General features: G+C 38.4%; 6 protein-coding genes across 7 annotated transcripts; 5 read left to right on the top strand and 1 right to left on the bottom strand.

Annotated features, from left to right (window-relative positions):
- LOC135943036 (CWF19-like protein 2) lies at nucleotides 1-3,530 on the top strand. The gene is made up of 12 exons (XM_065489424.1): nucleotides 1-218; nucleotides 268-456; nucleotides 518-751; nucleotides 809-1,018; nucleotides 1,071-1,820; nucleotides 1,937-2,218; nucleotides 2,271-2,336; nucleotides 2,398-2,610; nucleotides 2,665-2,781; nucleotides 2,833-2,988; nucleotides 3,040-3,222; nucleotides 3,292-3,530. The coding sequence occupies exons 1-12, from the start codon at nucleotides 126-128 to the stop codon at nucleotides 3,460-3,462; spliced, it is 2,664 nt and encodes an 887-aa protein (XP_065345496.1). The 5' UTR covers nucleotides 1-125; the 3' UTR covers nucleotides 3,463-3,530.
- Nucleotides 3,531-3,698: 168 nt separating this feature from the next.
- On the bottom strand, nucleotides 3,699-6,321 carry LOC135943037 (uncharacterized). Its single transcript, XM_065489425.1, has 4 exons — nucleotides 6,084-6,321; nucleotides 5,314-5,456; nucleotides 4,894-5,263; nucleotides 3,699-4,755 (listed from the first exon to the last, which is right to left on the bottom strand). The coding sequence occupies exons 1-4, from the start codon at nucleotides 6,131-6,133 to the stop codon at nucleotides 3,768-3,770; spliced, it is 1,551 nt and encodes a 516-aa protein (XP_065345497.1). The 5' UTR covers nucleotides 6,134-6,321; the 3' UTR covers nucleotides 3,699-3,767.
- A 251-nt stretch (nucleotides 6,322-6,572) lies between these two features.
- RnpS1 (RNA-binding protein S1) lies at nucleotides 6,573-10,329 on the top strand. Its single transcript, XM_065489701.1, has 6 exons — nucleotides 6,573-6,644; nucleotides 6,783-6,923; nucleotides 7,055-7,207; nucleotides 8,242-8,391; nucleotides 8,451-8,834; nucleotides 9,929-10,329. Coding segments are annotated over exons 1-6 (996 nt in total). The 5' UTR covers nucleotides 6,573-6,642; the 3' UTR covers nucleotides 10,095-10,329.
- Nucleotides 10,330-10,390: 61 nt separating this feature from the next.
- LOC135943248 (annexin B9-like) lies at nucleotides 10,391-12,237 on the top strand. The gene is made up of 6 exons (XM_065489700.1): nucleotides 10,391-10,547; nucleotides 10,827-11,009; nucleotides 11,067-11,277; nucleotides 11,336-11,491; nucleotides 11,551-11,915; nucleotides 11,980-12,237. The coding sequence occupies exons 1-6, from the start codon at nucleotides 10,446-10,448 to the stop codon at nucleotides 12,049-12,051; spliced, it is 1,089 nt and encodes a 362-aa protein (XP_065345772.1). The 5' UTR covers nucleotides 10,391-10,445; the 3' UTR covers nucleotides 12,052-12,237.
- A 775-nt stretch (nucleotides 12,238-13,012) lies between these two features.
- On the top strand, nucleotides 13,013-19,452 carry LOC135942950 (annexin B9-like). 2 transcript variants are annotated; one of them, XM_065489306.1, is made up of 8 exons: nucleotides 13,013-13,150; nucleotides 15,663-15,744; nucleotides 16,112-16,531; nucleotides 17,463-17,648; nucleotides 17,714-17,918; nucleotides 17,980-18,132; nucleotides 18,573-18,928; nucleotides 19,016-19,452. In XM_065489306.1, exons 2-8 carry the CDS (start codon nucleotides 15,718-15,720, stop codon nucleotides 19,070-19,072), a joined length of 1,404 nt encoding a protein of 467 aa, XP_065345378.1. In that variant the 5' UTR covers nucleotides 13,013-13,150; nucleotides 15,663-15,717; the 3' UTR covers nucleotides 19,073-19,452. The 2 variants fall into 2 exon arrangements, with proteins under 2 accessions (XP_065345378.1, XP_065345379.1); XM_065489307.1 differs by lacking the exon at nucleotides 16,112-16,531 and having other exon boundaries at nucleotides 13,017-13,150.
- Nucleotides 19,453-20,077: 625 nt separating this feature from the next.
- LOC135943606 (annexin B9-like) lies at nucleotides 20,078-22,918 on the top strand. Its single transcript, XM_065490233.1, has 6 exons — nucleotides 20,078-20,232; nucleotides 21,079-21,264; nucleotides 21,784-21,988; nucleotides 22,062-22,336; nucleotides 22,451-22,684; nucleotides 22,740-22,918. Exons 1-6 carry the CDS (start codon nucleotides 20,110-20,112, stop codon nucleotides 22,788-22,790), a joined length of 1,074 nt encoding a protein of 357 aa, XP_065346305.1. The 5' UTR covers nucleotides 20,078-20,109; the 3' UTR covers nucleotides 22,791-22,918.
- The last annotated feature ends 25 nt before the right edge of the window (nucleotides 22,919-22,943 follow it).

Below are 22,943 nucleotides of genomic sequence, written 5' to 3'. Positions count from 1 at the left end.
TTTTTGTTTACCTTGCTCAGCTGCTAGCTGATTGACTGTGTTTTGAGTTGCAACAATTTTTTATTTCTCTTTCTCGTTACGGCAGTGAAGTAATTTGATTGAGATTATCTTGGTACATCATCACCATGCCAATTACTCCAGTGCAGTTTGAAAGTTCCCGAGACAAGCATCAAGCAAGGGAGGATCTTCGAGAAGCCCGGGATAGAGTCTTGGAAAAGGTTAGACACTTGCGTTTAGTTTTAGTTTTATTAAAATTAAATTTGGCAGGCAAAAGCTCAGTTTGACAGAAGAACCGCTGAAGAGGAAAGGGCTAGGGAAAGAGGAGATGACAAGTGGATGCTGGCATCTGTGGAAGCCCGGTTGCGAGAGGAGCCAGGGAAAAAGAGCAAGAAAAACAAAAAGGATAAAAAGCACAAGAAGAAAAAGAAGAAGAGCAAAAGGAAATCTAGCTCATCGGTTGGTCTTTTTCTGTTTTACCGCCTTGTACAAGTTTCAATTATTAAATTATTCCCATTAGGAGAGTGAGAGTAGCAGTGACTCTGGTGACGGATGGGTTGAGAAAGGTGCAAAAAAAGAGAAGAAAAGAGAAACTCCTCAGGAAAACGCGGGAGAGAGCTCAAAAGCGACCCGAGATGACTGGATGATGCTGCCAGATTTAATTCCCTGCACCACCAGGGATGAAATCAGGCAAAGTAGAAAACCCAAAGAACAGCAGGAGGCGGAAGCAAATAGGAGAAACATTCTTGACAATGTAACTCACGTTATTGGTTATTGAAAATAATTTTTTTCTGAAATTTTCAAATTCTAGCCTGGGCAAAATGAAAGAGAGCTTAATCCACATTGGAAAGATGGAGGAAGTGGATTGCCTCAAGCAGAGAAAAGTGAGGAGTTGAAGCTGCCAAGCAAAACTGTAGGAGACCAAGGCACAAGCTGGCTTCGCAAAGCTTTACAGCGAATTTATGAGCAGGCTGAAGAAACTGGGCAGAGTCCAGAGGATATTGCTGCTGAGAGGTGGGGTGTAAGTTTGCAAAGATATGAAATGGTTGCCTATTCTTAAATAAAAATTGTAGTCTTTAGAAAAACTTGAGGACATGATAGCTGACGCTGAGGGTCGAAAAAGATCTGAAGTGAGGGCGAGTTTCTCAAGGTATTCAAGAGGAGGCAGAGGAGGAAATCGACCCAAGTTTGCTCGCCCGCCTGATGACTTTGATGATCAAAAACCTGGATCATCTAGAGACCGAGACCATCGAGATTCTAGTCGAAGTGGTTATCGGAAACCAAGAGATGACAAAGATTTCAAAAATTGCAGGCGATCAGACAGTTCAAAGGATGAAAGATCACCAGAAAGGTCACGAGACAGAAGGTCACCAGACCGAAGAAGGCGGTCGCCAGAGAGGTCGAGGGAGAGAAGGGATGAACGAAAATCACCTGGAAGGTTCCAAAGACCAAGAGACGATGACTATGAAGGAGAACGGAGGAGACGCCCAGACTTTGAAAAGGCTGAAAAGATCGATTTCAAAGGCAAATTCCAAAAGCCAAAAGAGGACGATGACGGTTTCAGCTATTCAAGATCACATAAGTCGGCCTCTTCAAGCAGCTCCAGCAGTGGTTGGCGGAAAAAGAGAGAAGAGCCCAGCTTGGAACAGAGAGACATGAAAGAGGCGAAGGCTAGCTCCAGCAACCAAAGGTTGCCATCTTCCTCATCTTCTAGTTCTGAGGAAGAAATGCCAGAACCAGAACCAGCACCAAGGCTGTTGACTGAGAAAGAAATGAATGAGATTGGGGCGAAGATAGTAAAGGCTGAAATTCTAGGAAATGAAGTAAGATATAATACTTTTACTATTCATTTTGTAAAATACTTTCCAATTAAATAGTATACAATCGATAGTCGAGCCATTACAAAATCATTAATCACTTCAGGATATTTTAATTTCAGGGTTTAGCAGCTAAACTGAAACTTCAGCTTGAAGAAGCGAGAACAGCTCGCGAAGAAGCCAAGGCTTCAGGTGTCAATTTATCCAAACTGTCTGAAAACAAAGAAGATGTTGTGATCCTCACTCGAACAGACTCTAAAGGTTTTACCAGACCGGTTGAGGAGCCAAAGTATCAAGAGCCCAAGGGGGGTAGGAGGAGGAAGCAAAAGGTTCCCACCCACAACAAGCAAGGGGAAAGGGAACGGTACTTTGCCACTGATGACAAGTACTCTCTCCAGGATATTGTAATAGTATTTTCTCGTTGAATGCTCAAATGAATTTATTTGAAACTTTTAGTACACTCGTGAAAAACTCAACACTGTGGAGGACAGCAACAACGAATTTGCTAGGATGGTAACAAAGGTAACTTGATACATTTACAAGATGATAGAGCGGTTTGTACATTCTACTTCTAATTTTGTAGGGAACAAAGCATGCAGGCAAAGGAGAATTCGACATGGACGAGGTGTTTGAAGAAAAGGCCAGGATGAAGGAGTCTGACGCGAAAACTCAGGCTCGAGAAAGGGACCAAGCGGTGAAAGAGCATCAAAGGGTAAACAACGCCCTTGACCATTGCCAGTGGTGTGTGGATAGCAAGAAAATGCTAAAACACCTAATTGTTGCGCTAGGATCAAAGGTTGCCTCATGCACTCTAAATTTTGCACTGTATATAAGTTTTCTTTGTTGACAGGTATATCTGTGCTTGCCGCCCTATCAGTCCTTGACAGAGGGTCACTGTCTTCTAGTTCCCACATCTCATGCCACTTGTGGAACAATGCTAGATGAGGATGTTTGGGAAGAAATGCAGGTTTGCATATCGTGGTCATTATTTAATCTTCTCTATTTTGTTTATCTCCAGAATTTCAGAAAGATCTTGACAAAAATGTTTCTGTCGAAAGACGAGGATGTTATTTTCTTTGAGAACGCAAGAAATATCAGAGGGTTTCCACACATGGTTATGGAGTGTGTTCCTGTGGACAGGGACTCAGGTGCAATGGCTCCGATTTATTTCAAGGTTGTATTGAAAGAAGCCATTTAATTTTTTATCCAATGATTGAATTTGCAGAAAGCCATTCAAGAATGCGAAATGGAATGGGCAACGAATGTGAAGCTGGTGAATCTCGCTCCAAAAGGCCTTCGGCGCTCCATTCCTAAGGGATTGCCATATTTTGCAGTCAACTTTGGGGACGATGACGGTTTTGGTCACGTTGTGGAAGATGAGAACACATTTCCTCCTAATTTTGCCCAGGTTTGTTATATTTTTTTTCAATAATATCTGCTGCTGTTTTGAAGTAGCTCATCCATTCCATATTGATAGGAAATCATCGGAGGAATGCTTGACCTGGACCATCAATTGTGGAGGAAACGGCGCAATGAAAACTTTGAGGCGCAAAGGAGTAAAGTTTTAGCTTTCGCTAAAGATTGGGCTCCATATGATTTTACCAGAAAAAGAAAACGAGAACCTTCCTCAAGCTCAGATTCTGATTAACCAGCATATTATCTTTTCTGAATAAATATTGTTACAGTTTTAAAGATCTCAAAACTGTTTTGATGGAACTTTCTATTTTTCTTCCACAAAGGCCTGAAACTATTAGTTAGATAAGTTCATCAAAAAGTCTTCCTATGAAAATCTCGATTCATCTTAATACTTAATAAGACAATGAATTTGATCTCAAAATCTATTGATTTTCAAGAGGGATATTGAGAAAAAAAATCAAGAAAATCTTCATCATCATGAAAGGTATTTTATTAACCTTATAGGAAAAGTGTATATTTGCAAAAAAATATAGCCCATCAAATTATATTGCAGGCTGAAAAATCATGGATGAGTAGGTGGATAAATCGAGGACAGCAGTAGGCCATGCATGTCAGTACCAAGTCAAATCGTTCTTCAATTTCCGCATTGTGATACTGGCCTTCCAAAATCGTCCAGTTTTCCACTTCAAGTTTCTCCAGTTTCTGAAGCATCTCACCCTCCAACAGCAATTTGACTATGTCTTCCGCCTCTTCCTGAGTGAAGTCAATCCAGTGGAGGAAGAGCTCGCGGAGGTTGGGTGCCCTAAGAAGTTGTACCAGCACCCCCGGTGTGAAGGAAGGAGTGACACCGTCTATGTGGGTAATTAGTTCAACCCTGAGAACTTCCAGTTTTTCGAGGTCTGCTTTGGGTTCAAGATCATCGTTCATGGTCAAATAGGCTGGGCAGCGGGGAAGGTGAAATTCCTCCAGATTTGGGCACAGGGTTAAGATTAAATCTAATTGCAAGTCATCTTGCCCGGTCATGAGAAGGAGGACTTTAAGTTGAGTTCCTAACTTGTTCAGAATCCCTAAGATCTCTAGTAAATTAATATCAATGAGACTTAAGCTTGTGACCTTAGCAAAACGGTCATCAAACATAAAGTTCAGCACAGGATTCCATAGCAAGAGTGATTTCAGATTTGGCAAATTAATGCCATTAGGGATAGCTCCGTTTTTGTGCAACGTCAGTTGCCTCAGCCCTAACTCGACTGGGATTGGCAATGACTCAAATTGAATAGCTATTCTTATATTTCTGAAACTACTACTATCAAAGTCACTTTGAAGTATCTTAAAGTCAATTTCGTTTCCTATTATTTGAAGTTTGGGCATGAGCTGCACACACTGGTTGTATAATATGTTATATTCGTTGTTGAAGTCAAAATATGTTCCACAGGCTAGAGTGAATAAAAACACCCTTAAGTGTTTCATGGAAGTAAGGCAGGACAGCCCTTGAGGAGACACTGCTGCTAACACGAGGTCCAAAACTCTGAAAATGAACAAATTTAATCAATAATTTATGTCATGAGTACATTTTTTCTTTACCATAAACCAGTCGAAAGGAGGGTATTTTACCCAATTGTAAATGGCACTCCAAACCTAATTATTATGATTTTGAATTTCTTACTGTAGGTTTTTAAGACGGCAAGCAATCCTTCTTAAGAAATCTTCATCACTGGCAACGCAATGTATCTTAAGTTCCTGCAGACTTGTGTAGTACTCAGGACTCAAGAAAGTAGTTTCTTTCAAATGCTTTGGGCTCAATATCGGACTATAATCACTGTTGTCCTCCCATCGGAAGCACGTAACTTTTGGTTTTACTTTGTCTAGACTTGTGAACAGGTCCGTTACTACTTTGAAGGCTTCCCTTACGTTAGCTAATGATGGTTCCAAGAAAAATACCAAGCTGTTCATCTGTTTGTTGATCAAGCATTCCTCCCACTTTCCCCAGGACGTTTCATCTTTTGACATTATTAACTCGGTCTTCAGACAGTCCGCTAAAAATACCTTATTTTACTTTTCAAAAGATTAAATTTTAATTCCTTACGAAGAACACTGAAAGGGTTACTAGAACCATTTATGAAAGTACTCTTTTTGTTCCGTATAAAATCCATACAAGAATTTCTTAAGCTTTTAGGATATTTCATCGAGATCATTTTCTTCATCTCTAGTTGAAACATAACTGCATTGCTGAAAATAACAAAATTATAAAAATGCAAGTCAGTGTTATCGCAACTTGTTATATTATTGCTTTTAAGTTCTGGAAATTAAAGTTTCGCTTTTTAGCAGCTTTGAGAAAAATCAACTATGAATCTATTGGAACCGTGTTCCAAGGTCAGATTTCAGAAATTCTTACGTATATATGTGCCAGTATAAATGTTAAAGTAGTTTATATATATTCTCTAGATGAAGATGAAAGTTAGAGAAACTTTAAAAGAGCATCATCAACATAAAATAAAACGTTTAATGTAAAATATCGCGCTCCATAAATTTTCCAAATTTTTAATTTTAAACTTCTATTCTTATACCTCTACGCGTCATCTACACTTCTCATACTTATTCAATTGTCCACTTTTTATTGATTAGTGATAATGTGATAACCAAAGCAGAGAATAATACAAATATAGCGGGGAAAATTACAGTTACCGCCGAGAGCTACACATCCTCGCCAGTTCTTATGAGAGTCTCATATAAAATTAAAAAGAATACGTAATATTATATTATATTATCTGGGGGGCGAAAACTAAAAGTATAATTTTCAAAATTTTTACATAATGAAAGCAAATTTAATAATATTATAATACTCATCGATCTTACAAAGGCCTCTTTATAGATTTCCCAAAATCCGATTTTGCCGCAATTTCCATCTTTTTACTTTAATTGCGGACACCTTTCCTCTTCTTTTTCTCACAAGGACCAAGGACAACACAGGCGAGTCACCGGCCGATCAAGAAAACGTATATCATGGTAATGGTACAACACGTCTGTGCCTGCGGTATTTTCCTCTGCGCACGTCAAATTCAATATATTTCTCACTTTTCACTCCCGACATTTTTTAAACTATTCGACCTCACAAAAAAATCCCATCATACCACGAATAATCAGGGATATTCGGATTCATTAAAGAGAAAGAGCAAGCAGCATTCCATCCCATGGCTCAAAAAGCAAAAAGTTCCTGTTATTTTCCCGCACTTAAAAGACGGGCTAACAGACGGAACTTTACCAACATGACAGCTATCTACCTGTATGCTCAAAATGAGGGGTTATTTATGATTTTATGTTGGCAGCATTGTCAAAATAAAGCTGTGCGCGTTGATGCTATTTGTTTACTTCTGTTACATTTTGTGGAGCTCTGAACGGAAGAATAATATTCGACATGTCAGTAAAATCTTAATATTTCTTGGTCATCCTTAGCTCTACGAGCATTTTGAAGTTAAATTCGTAGAAAGCGACATTTTTTCTTATATCTGGTTACCTTAAACGTGTTGCAAAATTTGTAATTAATAATTATTTCAGGGTTAAAAACAAGAAGGATTCTGCCGGTAAGAGCGGTTCTGACTCAGAGGCGTCCAACAAAGAAAATAAAAAGGAAAGAGGACGTGACAAAGAAAAGAAGAAGAGGAACGCATCTTCTTCAAGTGACAGTTCTCGCAGCAGGTATAACATTGCTTTACTACCTGAATTATTATATTTAATTCATGATGTAGCATAAATTCGATGAAATGTTAATAGTATGTACTGACAACATACTGAATTCATAGAATTAACGTTACACACAAATTTTACAGTTCATCAAGCAGCAGCTCTCGTTCATCTAGTGGATCTTCGAGCTCGAGGAGCTCTTCATCCTCATCTGGAACCTCCTCAAGATCAAGTTCCAGCAGTTCTGGTTCATCCAGTGGCTCCAGTTCTCCCAGACGAGGACGCAAGCAGAAGCGGAAGTAAGTTAAATTAAATCTGCTACAAATCCTATTATGCCTTTTATTCCGTTAAAATTAAAATAGCTATTGATTTATAAATGATGAAAAATTATGCGTAGTTTACTCTTTTTCGTGACTCAATTAGTAACCACTTGACCAGAGTAATTTGTGTTAGCATGAAATAAATTTTGGCATGGGAGTGGGTGCTAGTTTTTGCTCTTTTTTATCCCTGTCCGAGGACCGGGAAGGGCGCGCACTGCACTAGCACGGATGCTGAAACCCGGGTCCCAATAAAACCGCGAACGGATAACATGGGCGCACCAGGCCGCACAGGGACCCAGCCCACTCAAGGGCCACTTGCCTCCGCACCGAGGACTGCATTGAAACGCTAGACATTTGTCCCGTGAAGCCAAATCACGCATGCTGGAAAGGTGCAAACCAGCAAGTAGCGAGTCGGCGCCGGTGCGCCTCCCAGCCCGTTGAGCAATTTGAGCATTTCGAGTCACTAAACTGACCACTTTTTGCCATCTCTTGACATTGGGTAGCCAGTATTAGATCTCCGAACTGCTCAAATACCTCCCTTTGCTTTGACACTCCTGAGAATGCCTTAACAATGCGAGCCAACGGGCTGGTTGATTCACCATTAAACATGAAGATACACTTTATGGAGAATAACAACTGCTCTCGCTCTTCATCGTGAAACATACAAACTTTCAAGAAAATGTAACATCTATCTGTTTATTTACACACATTTTTGGTGCAAATCCATAGGTGTGAGAATTGTACACAGTACACTGTTTTTGAGATAAATATGATGAAGGACTCACAATTCTCGGCCACACTTTTGATTTTCTGCAGTAAAGGGCGCTTAATGTTATTCTTATGGAGTAAATCGAGAAGTATGAGTCCACCATATTATGTACATATATTTGCTAGCAAACATTTTGTGTTTGAATCAGCTCAATTGTGCATTTGCCCTCAAAAAGTGTAAAACGATAAAATTGTCCTTCATCAAAAGCCTATTTTATTCATTATAATTTTGTTTAAAATTTCAGGGACAGCAAAAGCCGAAGTCACAGTCCTGGGGACAAGAGGAAATCAGGCACTGTCGCTGACAAGAGCAAGGAAAAAGAAAAGAAGATTGAAGAAAAGCCCAAGAGCAGACCAAAATCCAAATCACGCTCTCGCTCAAGGTCCAGATCAAGGTATTGTGTTGTCAAATCTATCGTCTTATGTTTGCTACAGCTTGATATTTTTTAATCAGGTCTACCTCTGCTAAGAGAGCTGCAGCAGCAAAACGCAGGCGTTCCCCAACCCCAAAGCCCGTGAAGATTCATGTTGGCAATCTGACGAGGAATGTGAACAAGGACCATGTCACTGAAATCTTCACCACCTTTGGGACAATCAAATTCTGCGATTTTGCTGTTGACCGCCTGAACAACAACAAGGGCTATTGCTTCATTGAATTCAACTCGCCTGAAGATGCTGAAAATGCAATGAAGAACATGGATGGTGGGCAGATAGACGGTCAAGAGATAACCTGCGCCCCTGTTCTCTCTGTCCAACGGCCACCTGTCAGGAATCGCCCCCCGATCAGAAGGTCACCACCACGTCGTTCTCCCCCTAGGTGGAACAGAGGTCCTCAAAGGTACAGTAGCAAAAATATGTTTTGAGCTTAAATTTCAGTGTTATAAGCGGAAAGTAGGATTTTGGAATTCTACAGATATGAATTCAGTGGCCAAAGTTGATTATTTTATTGAGCTTGCAGTGTGATCCATGAAAAGTTTTAAAGACTGTCTTTGACTAAGTTTCTGAGCACACCAATTGATTCTTTAGGTTCGAATTAGATTAAATGGATTTTTTTCAGACCAAAAAAAGTCCAGCGCGACGTGCGTAGCACAAGTTGAACTTTTTTACCGCCAAACCTTAATGAACCTATATGCGAGAACTGCGCATGCGTCAGAGCTGTTGTGGTTGAGGAGAGGCGTCCCGTCAGCTGCTAGCAGCTGGTGGTAGGCGTGTGCCAGCTCTGACGCATGCGCAGTTCTATAGGTTCATATAGTTTTGGCGGTATAAAAGTTCTACTTGTGGTACGCACGTCGCGCTGGACTCTTTGGTCAGAAAAATATCCACTTTACCTAATTCGAACCTCAAGAATCAATTGGTGCGCTCAGAAACTTCGCCAAGGACGGTCTTTAAAAAAATCCCATTTAAAGTTGGCTTTAATTTTGTCTGTTATGATCATTTTGCAAGCGTCTGTCCAAAATATTCGCTTAATTCCATTTTGGATAGCTAGATACTATGTTTTATAGGCGGTTTCTGGACTTAAAACACCTTTTTGGAATCAGAATTCTACGTTTCTGTATAGTCTGGGATTAATGACAAATTATTTTATATTATTTTATTCAGCAACCTTAATCAAGTAACATGTCAATCTTATTTATTACTAAACTCCATATTCATTAAATTACAATATAAAATGTGTTGCACACTAACCACTATTACTGAACCAAACAAGAAGGCATAAATTAAAAGAGCTTCATTTATTGGGCATTTTTGTGTGTTTCTCAGTGAGGAACGTGACATTGTAGAAGCTATTTCGGCTGTACAGAAGTAGTTTATTTTGAGATGCAGTAATAGGTTTATTTCAATTAACGCAAAATGAGCACTGGACACGTACTTCTAGTATCCCATGAGTCAATGTAGGTTTTTAAAATCAACCCAAATTTTTCGTTTTTGCAGATTCAGAGGAGGAGGAGGAGGTGGTGGTGGTGGTGGAGGGGGAGGACGTCGCCCGTCGCCTGTCAGGCGCCGATCCCCAGTCAGGCGGCGTCGTAGCCGATCTCGCTCACGCAGCCCGGCACGTAGGCGCCGCTTCAGCCGCTCCAGCTCTAGCAGTTCCCGTTAAAAAAACTATTCTTAAATTCAAATATGTGTCACTTGGTAGCACCTAGAGTGTCATCTTCATATTTGTCACAGTGGTTGCAATTTGATGAAGTGAATGAGTTTTGTCTTTAAGATTTTCTTTACATTATTTAGTTCCATAGCTTGTAAAACAACTGCCAGCGTAAAATCTGATTAGTTGCAAACTGTATATACTAGGAAAAAAATAAAAATAAAATGACTAGCAATTATGATGTGAATTATCTTTGTTTCCTTTCAAAGGGAGGTAGATATCCAAGGAAATTTTTTTATCAACTTCCCTACAGTTGTGACGAGCCTTGCATGTAACAGCAACACGCATGGCTCTAATCGCTCCATGCCTTTACTTCCTGGAGTTCAGTTTTCATTTTGTTTCTCATTTGCAAGCATGCGTCCATGTTACTCGCAGTCAATTGAACTGTTCAATCACTTTCATAAGGTAAAAAAACTTCACTATCCTCTTAGGAATTCAAAACTCTTTAAAACTATCTTATAAATGCTTGAGGTTTTCTAATTTGAAATAGTAAAACGCCCACCACATTTCAGTTAGGAATAACTGAAAACTACCTGATTGTTGCGTCTATAATCAGAATATTTCAGTATTAAATACTTTTGAAATCATGTTTAAACGCTGAGATAGTACTGGAGTGTTTGAAACTTAAGCTTAAAATTATAATTAATACCAATATACCATTATTGATTAAATACTCTTAACCAGATGCCCACAGTCTTGCCGAAAAGATTGTACACAGCTGAAAGTGGCGAGGCCGATGCGAAAAGCCTGAAAGAAGCAATGAAAGGATTAGTGGCAGACGAGAAAATTGTCATCAGTATTCTTGCAAATAGATCCTGCGAGCAGCGTCTGGAGATAGCTGCAATTTTTTTCTCTATTTATTCAAAAGTAAAAGCTTAAAAACTTATCATTTATTTGTTTTCGTAAAAATGCTGCTGATCCTAGAATCTGGTTGACGAGCTGAAGAGCTCTTTCATTTCAAACGATTTTGTGAATACAACTGTCGCCCTGCTGGCACCATTGGAAAAATTCTACGTTAGAGAGTTGAAGTACGCGCTCACCGCAAGCTTTGGCAACCACAAGGAGACGCTGTGTGAGATCCTGTGTTCGCTCGATATGAACTCACTGTTGTTAGTCAAAACCTGCTACTTGGAATGTAATGATGTCCCATGACTTTGCTTCGACATTGCGTAAAATAACTTATTTGTTGCAAGCGTTCGAAACAAAGTTGGAGGCAGACATCATAGAGAAGAAATTTCCAGACGCTTTTGAACAATTTCTATTGAAAATATGTGGCTGCCAGAGAGGTGAAAATGCAACATTAGAAGAAATTCAAATAGAAGAGGACGTTGATGCAATTTATGAAGCTTGTAAGAGATATATGAGTTGATCTTTGATCATAAATATCCGTGTGACACTTTTATTTCAGGCAACCATACAGACGCAGCATCATTAGATGGTAGCATTAACTTCATAACCAACATCCTAACTCGACGTAGTTTAAATCATCTCAGGCATATTTTTGACTTATTCTACTTACTCCATGGTGACATGAGGAAAGTAATCAAGGACTCCTTTCCTTCACCAATTAAAGAGGCTTTTTACGCAATGATCACTTTTGCGTCTGACTCTGATGGTTTTTTTGCTGAGCGTCTCTACAACAGCATGAGTGGCTTTGGCACCAGAGATCGTGACCTGATCAGACTAGTTGTCTCACGAGCGGAGATCGACCTGGGAGATATCAAAGTCGCATTTTTGCACATGTATGGCAAGACTTTAGAGTCGTTCATAGAGGTTAGTTTATTTTTAAAGTTAAATGATTCCCTCAAATAGCAAGCAACAAACTTATTGTCAACAGGGTGACTGTTCCGGCGATTACAAGAGAATTCTCCTGGCATTGATAACACCCTCAATTTTGAAAACCACATAATATTTTTCAAATGTCAAATATCATTCACAAAATATAATTTGGTTGTGATGTATTGTTGTAAACTTTTTAAAATAAGCCACACCGCAGATGTTTCTAGCTTTTTATCAGAAAATATTAACTAGATTTTCCTTATGGTAAAAATATGTTCACATTTAATATTCTACAATAAAACGAAAACAAGGTAAAAACAATCATGCCAAGCTAATTTAAAGGCAACCTCTATTGTATTTTGATTTAGCTAAACTATTATTTATTATGAATATGTATAATAACATATATTTAAATTAAGAATTGAAATTTAAACATTTTCCTTAAAGCGACCACATGTCGTTAGGATTATTTTCAAAGCAAATAGAATTTTCAAATTATAAGTCGGAACAAAAAAGTTATACTCTAACTTCCATATTTTAACACTTACACGAAGATTTGTGAAGATTATTGAGCGCGCCTGCGTAGATTTGGGTTAGGCAACTCTGTGAAACGCAAAAGATGCGCTGGTTGCATAAGCACCGAATTAATTTTAATATATCAGAGATTCCCCTAATAAAAAATCTGTGTACTTCGAAAACAAACAGGCTGTGAAAAAAAAGATAAATGGATAAATCGATTAAGAGTATTAAATTATTGATTAATTAACTTGCAAAAAAGATTTTTCTTGAAAATATATTCGATAAAAATTGTTAATAAATTCCAATGAAATGAAGAGGAAATGTTTACGGTTGTTATCTTTCTTTTTTTAATCGAAAACAAGCTTTTGGAAAATTATATGGAAATTATTTGAGAGAAAAGCACAAACCATAATAATTGCGAGGTGCGGCATACGGGCCTCTCAAGAAAACTGTTTCGTCTTTTGGCCGAGCAGTGGCACCGATCTAGCCTGCAGTGAGTTTGGAGCCAGTGAATGAGTCCAGGAGAGGGCGTCAGAGGCAGCAAGCACCAGCAAAAATTGCCGGAGTTGTGTGCGTCGGCCGGCGAACGCGGTGGTGCCGCGGCTGATAGCCGACACGTCATACAACAAATAGAAACAGAATCGTTCTCCGCCTTTTGCAGCGGGTTGAAAGTCACCGGGCCAACACAGTTTTTTCAGGAGAAACAGAACGTAAGGAATTTCGCAGTTTCTCTCTCTTCTAACCATATTTATATAAGAATGGCATGAATGATTATATGTTGTGTTGAATTTTTTGGCTACAACAAGACCTATCTTGTTTATTTTAAGCCATTTAAAAAACGAGGCCACTGGTTCCTGTATAAATATTTGCGCCTGTTTTTGCGAGGGTTCAGAATAAAAAAAATCACATAGCTTAAATCTATTTTGAACAGTGCTAAGATAGGTCTGTAAATTCTTTCGCAGAACTTCAAGATATTAATCGTATACTTGTTTATTATTGATCGGTTAATTACATTTGATTAATTAACTAAAATATTTCAAGAAATAGCAAAATATGGCAAAAGCGAAAATACTTGATAATATCTCGACTCACCGAGACTGAGCCGTGTTTCCAAAAGAAAAGTTGATGTTATTTTACCGCCGTGAATTCCATCTATTTAAATAGAATATTGCATGCAAAATTTAGATTAGTTTGCATGGAGCTTGTTGACAACAAGCGACGAGGCTTGTTTTTCGCTCACAACATCGGTTTTAATGGTGAGAACAGCACCTTGGTCAATTGGACAGCTCTCATAGCAAGAAAAGTTAACTTTGTGCTGTAATTCTCTCACTCTCAAGCCTAAAGTAGAAGAACGGCTTGTTTTACTCTTTATATAGGCTCTATAAAACTACGAATGATTCAATGAGACTGATTTACTACTGCTCAGAATATTCAATAGTAGAAACAAAGCGGATGTCATATTGCAGAACTCGTTCCTTTTCATTGGATCACTCTCCTAGCCACAATGTACTCTTGTGCTGGAATTATCTATTATCTCGAAAGGCTGGCCGCAGATAAGATTTATTTTGAAAGCAAGAACCCATTTAGTAAAATAAATGTTGACTACACACACAGAAATGCTGGTCAAATTAGCCGCCAATTTCATTCTCAGGGTTACAAATAATAGTTTACCAAAATTAAAATTAAAATTTGATGCGACGCGAGAAATTATTATTTTGTTTTCTTGTTGATTTTTTCCATGAGCAAGTTTTGTTATCCATTAACTGAAAACAAGGGGAAATTTTTCCACGTTGGTTAAGAATGCGGCTGGATAACATGGGGCCCAAATGGTCGCAGAGGAGATTGGGTCCAATTTAGCCATCTTTTCGCCTCACCGCAAAGGGGGTCTTTTTATTGAAACGCCAGACTTTTTATGTAAAGCCGCTGGAATGGTGCGATTACCAGTATGTGGCAAGTCAGCGTTGGTGCGCCCCCCAGCCCGTTGAGCTTTTTGAGCATTTCGTGCTATTTAGCGAACCACTTTTTGCCACTCTAGCATTGGGCAGCCAGTATAATTGAGCCCAGAAATGCTTAAATATCTCCCATTGCTTTAACACTTCTGAGAATGCCCTTAACAATGCGAGCCAACGGGCTGGTAATTATAGTTTTAATCTACACTGCTGTAGCATTAATTAAACAATTGAAGAAAAATTGCATTTAAAACAGAGAAAATTTGTTATCTTTGTGCCGGGTGGATGTGGTTTATACAAACACCAAAACGAACCTATTTTGAAGCTTCAGATTTTTTTCCCTCTGAAAAGTCATAAAAACATCGCTTTAAAAATTAGTTTGCTTGAAATTCCTGTTCCTTTTATATTGCTAGTTTGAAAATTTTGCTCAACGTTGCTCGTCCTCTTTAATATAGTAGAGCACGCACCATCATTAGAGAATGGCTAGGCCTGATGTTGATATAGCACACGCAATGAAGTGCTCTTGAAACAGCATGCCTTTATAAAATAAGCTCAGATAAACATTCGTTCGTTTACACGCTTAACACGTGGCTCAGTAAATGTGCTGAATATTTCACTCATAAAGCTGTGCAATACTCATCAACTCCGCAGACAAGTAAAAGCATTGGAAATATAAGTTGCTTGTAAAGAAAGTAACATAATATTGTACATTGTTATGTTGTAAGCCAAACGTAAAATTAATACACGAACAATTAAACAGGTTAAGTTATAAACAATGATCAAATCAAAAATGTTAATAACGACAAGAGACTATAAATACATTGTAATGTCCTATATATATGGAGCAATAAAGATTAAGTCGTTTGATTGATCTTAAAACTGCAAGTGAAACACGTACTGTATAAGTAGCAATATTTTTGCATGTTTCAACCTGAAACAAAATCGTAAGTTTCAATTTTTTAATTTATAAATATACAGTGCGCTAATTATTTTCCACATTTAAGAAGCATTCTGGAACCACTTAAAACGTGAATAAGCGACCTAGAAACAGGGACAACTAAGCTTTTAAATTTCTCATGTGATAATGTGACTCACAACCTGCAGGGCCACCTGGGCTCAGGCCCTGTGAGAGTTTCTCGCACGTCACTCCAATGACGTAAAACTTAATAATAGTATGACGATAACATGAATGTGTGGGTATACCCCCACTCTAACGAATGTTGTTCTGATGCGCTCTTCATGATTACTGCTATCTCATATATATTTATTTTAGGGCTGACTGTTATACGTCTTAGTCACTTCTGATCAGAGCCCAGCACGAACCAAGAATGTCGTACCCAGGATACCCACCACAGGTATTTAACTGTTTATCATTTGCTTTTTATATCTATTTTATACTATAGGCGTTATATAATTCAATTTATACGTGATTTTAGGCTTGTCAAATTGGAATAGTAAAACCATTTTTTAATAGTTATCAACTGTTCACTGTTCTATACTTAAATATTAGTAACTTGTGTTTTTGATTGAACAGTCCATATATATGTTATGAGTGTCATGGGTTTTGGAGGGTTGCAACACTTGCAACCATTTTTTTAAGTACGCCAATCGTTTTTTGCTTTTTTATCTTTTAAGTTTCAACTAACTGTTGATAATAATTTTAAAATAATATTATTTCTTTGTATTAATGGTTATTTTCCTTCTTCTCTATCCTACCACTAGCAGTCTTACCCAAACCCTAACCAGATGCCACCCTACCCCACTCAGGGCGGCTACCCTGGAGGACCGCCCCAGGTGGGCTTCAACCCTATGTACCCCGCTCAGAATGTGGGACCTTATCCTCCTGCGGCGGGCGGCTACCCTCCCGCAGGCTATCCTCCTGCAGGTTACCCTCCTGCAGGTTACCCTCCAACAGGATACCTTCCTGCAGGATACCCTCCCGCAGGGTACCCTCCCGCTGGCTATCCTCCTGCGGGATACCCACCTGCCACTCAGACCTATGCTCCTGTCCAAGAGTACGCACCACCTCCCACTTCCGCACCTCCTCCCTCGCATTCTTCATATCCTGGTAGCACCCAGACAGGTCAACAGCATGCTTACGGGGGTGGTGCCACTGCCACTACCACTACTAGCCTGAAGAAGGTAAAGTATCTCAGCCCTTGCGATTCCTAACAAGGTCGAAGAAAGCTTGGTTTGCAAGGGTTGATAATTTTTTGTATCGCTTGCCAAAAAACATATTGCAGTTTTCGTGTTTGTTGCTTTTATTATTATCTCAAACCAGAACAAGTTTGTTCTACTGAATTTAAAATGGCTTCTCCCACATGCTAAAATCAGGCATGTATAAGGCTACTAAGTCGAAAAATTGTAAAATAACACCATGTTTTTTGGAGGTAAAGTACTGCGGGCCGAAACAGCCGCTGTACGTTACGAAAGCATGTGATATTACTATTTTTCTAATTTTTAGCCTTCCATACTTGATATTTACTTGTGGGAGTAGACATTGTAAAATCAGTTGAATGAAATTCACCTTACAAGTTTTTTCAAATTAATAATATCTAAAAATTTATATTTAAATTTTTACACCACAAGTGTGTGGCAGCAATTTTTAATTCATTTAAGGAAAACTATTAAACTAAATGCTTATTGGTAAAAATGACGCAAGTTAATTTGTGTTATATGATTATCTACTTTTTGATAAACGATTTTGATCATGAACGAAAAGCGTCAAAGGCGTTTTTTACAGTTTCATTAGATTATTCAGCGGACTCCCAAGAGTGAGATTAAAGTTTGCCATTGGCCTGGCCATTTGCTAACGATATCTTATCTCTCTTGCTGCCTCACAATCCTCACAACCCTTATGGGCGTGTAACACGTTATCTGTTAAAAAAAATCAATATTAATATTGTGTTGCACGCAGGATAATATGCGAGTATTATGACACTTTAATTAAAATAACCTTTTCGTCGACCATGACTGACTTTGCATCTCTTTTTTGTGGCTTGTGCAAATTTTGAAATTTGAAATGTTTATTGCGGAGTTGATTGCATGAAAGGTTGACTATTGCGTGTTGCAGTTCACTCCAACCATCCGTCCAAAGCAGCCTTATGGCCCTGCTGAGGAGGAGGCAGACGCAGCCGCACTGCGCAAAGCAATGAAGGGTCTTGGCACTGACGAAAAGGCCATCATCGCAATTCTGTCGAACCGCTCTAACGCACAGCGCCTACAGATTTCACGCAAATACACTGCTTTGTATGGAAAGGTAACATATTTGTTATGATCCGCAGGTGAAATAACAACATTAACACGGTTGGCATGATTATATAGGACCTCCTGAAGGATCTGAAAGGTGAATTGAGTGGTAATTTTGAGGATGTGGTTGTGGCCTGTATGACCCCTCTTGACCAGTTCTTCGCCAAAGAGCTGCACGACGCAATTTCTGGTCTTGGCACCAATGAAACTACTTTGATTGAAGTACTGTGCTCCCTTAACAATGCCTGGATCCATGCCATCAAAAACGCTTATCAGACAAGTGAGCACTATATTTAATTTTTTTTTTTGTACTGAAATTCTAAACAATATGCTCTTTATAGAGTACAAGAAGTCCTTGGAGTCTGACATTAAGGGCGACACATCTGGTTACTTTGAGCGTCTGCTGATTTCCCTTTGCCAAGGGATGAGGGATGAAAACCCCACAGTCAACCCAGGGCAGGTGGCAGCGGATGTACAGGCTCTTTTCCAAGCTGGTATGTAATTTTAAATTTTTACGTGATGTTTGGAATATCCGTAAATCCATCAAATATTAAGTTTTCCAATCTTAGAGGGCTACTTTTGCTCGATATATCATGCACATTCACACATAAGCATGTAGATCTGGTTTTTGCGTCTAGAAAAGCAACAGATTATCCAATGTTATTTTATTTTGAAACTAAAACCATGGTTCGTGTTCCTTCCATAATTTTAGGATTTTTAGATGAAGTGTGTAATGTAAATAAGTAATGTTTAATGTACAAAGTTGGCAGGAAAATAGCTCATATATGAATAAATTAATTTTATTTGATCATCCGAAAACGTTAAAAAGAAAACTGGCAAACGCTTTAAATCTTTGTCAAGTGTGCAGTTTTTATCCCAAACCCTGCCCATTCAGTCTGTGCTGAAATTTAAAAATAAATAAAATTATTTTCAGGACAAAACAAAATTGGAACTGATGAGGCCACTTTCAACGCTATCCTTGTGTCACGCAGCCTGCCCCACTTGAGGGAGGTGTTCAAACAGTACCAACAGAGCCATGGCAAACCCTTTGAAAAGGTCGTCTTGAGCGAGTTCTCTGGTTCAGTTGAAACTGGCCTGCTCGCCATCGTCAAGTGCATGACTGACTGCTCTTTGTACTTTGCTGAGCGTCTGCACGACAGCATGTCTGGTGCAGGCACCAAGGATAAGGCTCTGATCAGGATCATCGTCAGCAGATCTGAGTGCGACCTGGGAGACATCAAGGTGGCTTTCCAGCAGAAGTACGGCAAGAGCCTGGAGAGCTTCATTAATGTGAGTTTTGTTACATTTTTGTCGAGTCTAAAAGAGGATATTTTAATGTTAACCAATAAAATGTCTTGTCAAATTTTCGTTTTTCAGAGTGACTGCTCTGGTGATTACAAGAGGATGCTGGTTGCAATGGTCACCCCTATGTAAAATGCGACATAAATATTATAATCCTAAATCCTTCCAATCATATTTGTTCCTGCGTTGTAGCGCTGGATGACATTTTCAAAATAAATATAAATTAATGTTTGGCCTGAGCTTTGAAACCAAGAAATTCAAAGAGTTTAACTCTTCCATTAAATTAACTTTTCCGATCCAAATATATGTATTAGATTGCACGTGTATTATCGCACTGAGTGCTCTTAGAGGATAATATCGAAACTTTTGAACTATATTTCGGATCATTATCTAGCACAATTTAAAAAAACCTCTAACGTGATTACTGAGAATGTAAATTGCCAGCATCTAATCTGGCAAGTTTTAAATAAATTATTCGGTGCTAATAAAAATTATTTTGGTGTTTAACAAAATGTGTGATATATTTATTTGAACCCTTTGAACCTGGACTCTATTTGAACCCAAGTAATATTCTTTTGGCTTTTGAATTTTTAAACAAGTTTTTTATGTGGCTGCTGAGGAGCTTGGGCCCATTGTGGCCATCTATTAACCTCCCCGCACCAAGGTCTTTGATTGAAATGCCAGATATTTGTCCCTAAAGCCGCTGGAAAGGTGCGAAAACCATAACAAAGTGGCGAGTTGGTGTCGGTGCGCGTTCCAGCCCGTTGAGCTATCTGAGCGTTTCAAAAGTCGCATAATTAACCACCTTTTGCCAATATTTACCATCTCTGACACTGGGTATCCCCGAACTGACACTCCTGAGAATGCGAGCCAGCGGGCTGGTTTGAATTCAAACTTTCCTAAATTTTTGCGGGATCATTCTTTTCAATTTTAAAGTTTTAAATTTCATAGTATTTTCAATAAAAAATTATAATATAATATATATATATATATATATATATATATATATATATATATATATACATTTTTGAAAGGATTAAGATAGCAATAAATTTACTTAAACAATTTTTATAGTTAGTCTTCAAATATTTTGGGCGCGTCCTCATATAACTCAGTTACCTGGAACTGATAAAGTTTGACGCATTTCTCTATTATCAGTTTCATCTCTAATGTTTCCTGCAAAAGACGCTCTTAAGGCACGACCCGAAGACGCGCCTTCGCCAGTCCAGTCCAGTCCGTCGACTTTACCAGACAATCACACCAACATGAGCTCCATTGGAAGTCAGTTCCAGGTAGATTTGTACTACATTTTCACCATTTCTGAAGATTAGTTAGATTTTCATATGAATAGTTTAAATTTCCGTGAACTTTTTAACTGCAGCAATTACCATTTAAGACGTTTACAATCAAATTTAAAAAAATGAATCATCTTAAATGAATCTTGTTTTGGAGGTAAATTAAATTGTATATATATATATATAAACAAATAAATATAACTTAACTTAACTGCTGATGAGGCCTGCGGGGCCGGAACAGCTGCTGAGTGGTACAAAAGCGTGTGATATTATTTTATTTTGATAGTTTTAAAACTAATTAGCCTTCCATCTATTAATTTACCTATGGGAGAAAGCCATTCTGAAATCAATTATTAACTAAATTGCCCCATACATGATTTTTAATTTTTCAGTCGTAGCGTAATTTATGTTTTAAGTTTCTAAAGTAAACTATTTCGCTCACAGATATCTATAATTTCTTTCTTTTAACACTTTTTGTATATTAAGCTATCTTTTGCGACACATTTATGCTTCACGACTTTAACAGGGCAGAATGTGTTAGCATACTGATGTAATATCAGCTTTTAATGTCTCCATATTTAATAATAAATATAATTCAATTGAAAATAAGGAAAATAGCAAACTTGGTTGTGGTGATCGTTTAAAGGATTTATGTTTTTGCGATTTTTGCCAATCAAGAAACGCTAAACTTGGCGGGTAAGCATGAAAGAGTACTACATACCTTAAGCCAAAATTTATTGCTTTTGAGGATTACTCCAAAAAGATAAAAAATTTTAAGATCGAATAGAAAAATAAATGTTTGATCTCTGATTAGCTCCGATACTTGTTTGTTCAATATTATAGCTAAAGCCTACAGTCAAGCCCAAAGTGCCTTTTGGGCAGGCTGAACTGGACGCCGACGCTAACGCCCTTCACGAGGCGATGAAAGGGCTTGGCACCAACGAGGAAGCTATTATCACCATCTTGGCCAACCGTACCAATGGCCAGCGCCTGCTTATCGCGGATCGTTTTGAATCTCTGTTTGGAAAGGTAATTTCTGCGTATTCGTCATCGGGATGAGTAATTGCAATATATGCACTCAAAGGAAATCCACTGCTAACAAAACATCTAAGGGCGAGGGCGAAGCACATTGCAAAATCACTTTCCTCAATAAATACTTGTCTTTGTTTAATATTAGTTCGTCTGCATGATTAACTGTTGAGAACGCACTTCATATTTTCTTACAATTTCCTTACATATCATATACCTTGTAGATTTCATTCGCTATTCACTATTTTGTATCAATTTCTTATTTGAAAATTTACGATGTTTATAGAGTTGAATTGACCCAATAAAAATCATTAATTTTTTTTAATTTAAAACAAATAATATTGTTGTCTCTAAAGGGGAAAATCTGGCTTATGATTGAACTTGGGCAAGTTCTAAATGAATCAATTCAATGCGTATTTTTATATTTTCTTATTTGTGGCATTACAAAATGGTTTATAAAATAGAGTTTTAGAATAACATATAGACCAAAAAGTAATTCGATTATTCATATTTGGCCAGAAACTCGTTGATGAATTGAAGAAGGAATTGGGAGGTAGCTTTGAGGATGTAACTTTGGGTTGCATGATGTCCCTCGACCGCTACTTCGCTCAGGAGCTGCACGATGCCATGGATGGTCTTGGCACAAGGGAAGACGCTCTCATTGAAATTCTCTGCACTCTCAACAACGATTGGCTCAAACTTATTAAGAAGACTTACAAAAACAGTAAAATAAATTTTTTAGTTCAATTGCACCCATCTTAAATTTAAAAAATTAATTTTTAATATTTTTTACCAAGTGTTCGGCAGAGATCTAGAGTTTGACATCAAGCGCGACACTGAGCTTTACTTTGAGAAGCTACTGCTGGCGCTGTTGGACGCTGAGAGGGACGAGAGCGTTGTGGTCGACATCGAAAAGGTGGTCACAGACGTTGAAGCTCTTTACGCCGCTGGAGAGAACGTGGTCGGAACCAACGAGGAAGTCTTCATCGAAATCCTGACCAAGCGCAGCTTCGCTCATCTCCAGGTTCTCTTCAGGGAGTACAAGAATAAATATGACACTCCTTTCTACAAGGTGATCTATTCATATTAATCAAAGATTAAACTTGATCTAATTTTTATTTTATTTTAATTTCAATTATCTTCTTAAATTTGAATTAGTTTATTCAAATAAAAATCATATTTTTAGGTCATTGAGAAGGAGTTCAAAGGTGACACCGAAAAGGCCCTTGTGACCATGGTGCGCTGCTATGAGGACACGAGCGATTACTTCGCCTGGCAACTGCACAAGGCTATGGAGGGTGTCGGCACCAACAACCGCGCCCTGATCCGCACCGTCGTCACCAGGTCGGAGTTCGACATGGGCAACATCAAGGAAGCGTACGCTAAGAAGTACGAAAAGCCGCTGATCAAGGCCATCGAGGTAATAATTTTCTTTTTCATTTCACTTTTAAGTGTAATATCGGAATAAATTCCAGGATGACTGCTCCGGCGACTTTAAGAGGATGCTCATTGCTTTGATTGACTAATCTAGCCGACTTTATGTTTCCTCCTTTGATCTTTGCAATTTATTTTATGTACTTGATTACATTTCACAATCTTGACAGTGTTGCAAGAAATCAGAACTATAAATAAATATATATGATTTTGAATTACGCATCTGTTTTTTCACTCTGCGAGTT

The sequence above is a fragment of the Cloeon dipterum genome, chromosome 4 (genome assembly GCF_949628265.1).
Source record: "Cloeon dipterum chromosome 4, ieCloDipt1.1, whole genome shotgun sequence".
NCBI lineage: Eukaryota > Metazoa > Arthropoda > Insecta > Ephemeroptera > Baetidae > Cloeon > Cloeon dipterum.
The sequence above is the reverse complement of the archived record's forward strand: the minus strand, read 5'-3'. Positions and strand labels throughout refer to the sequence as shown.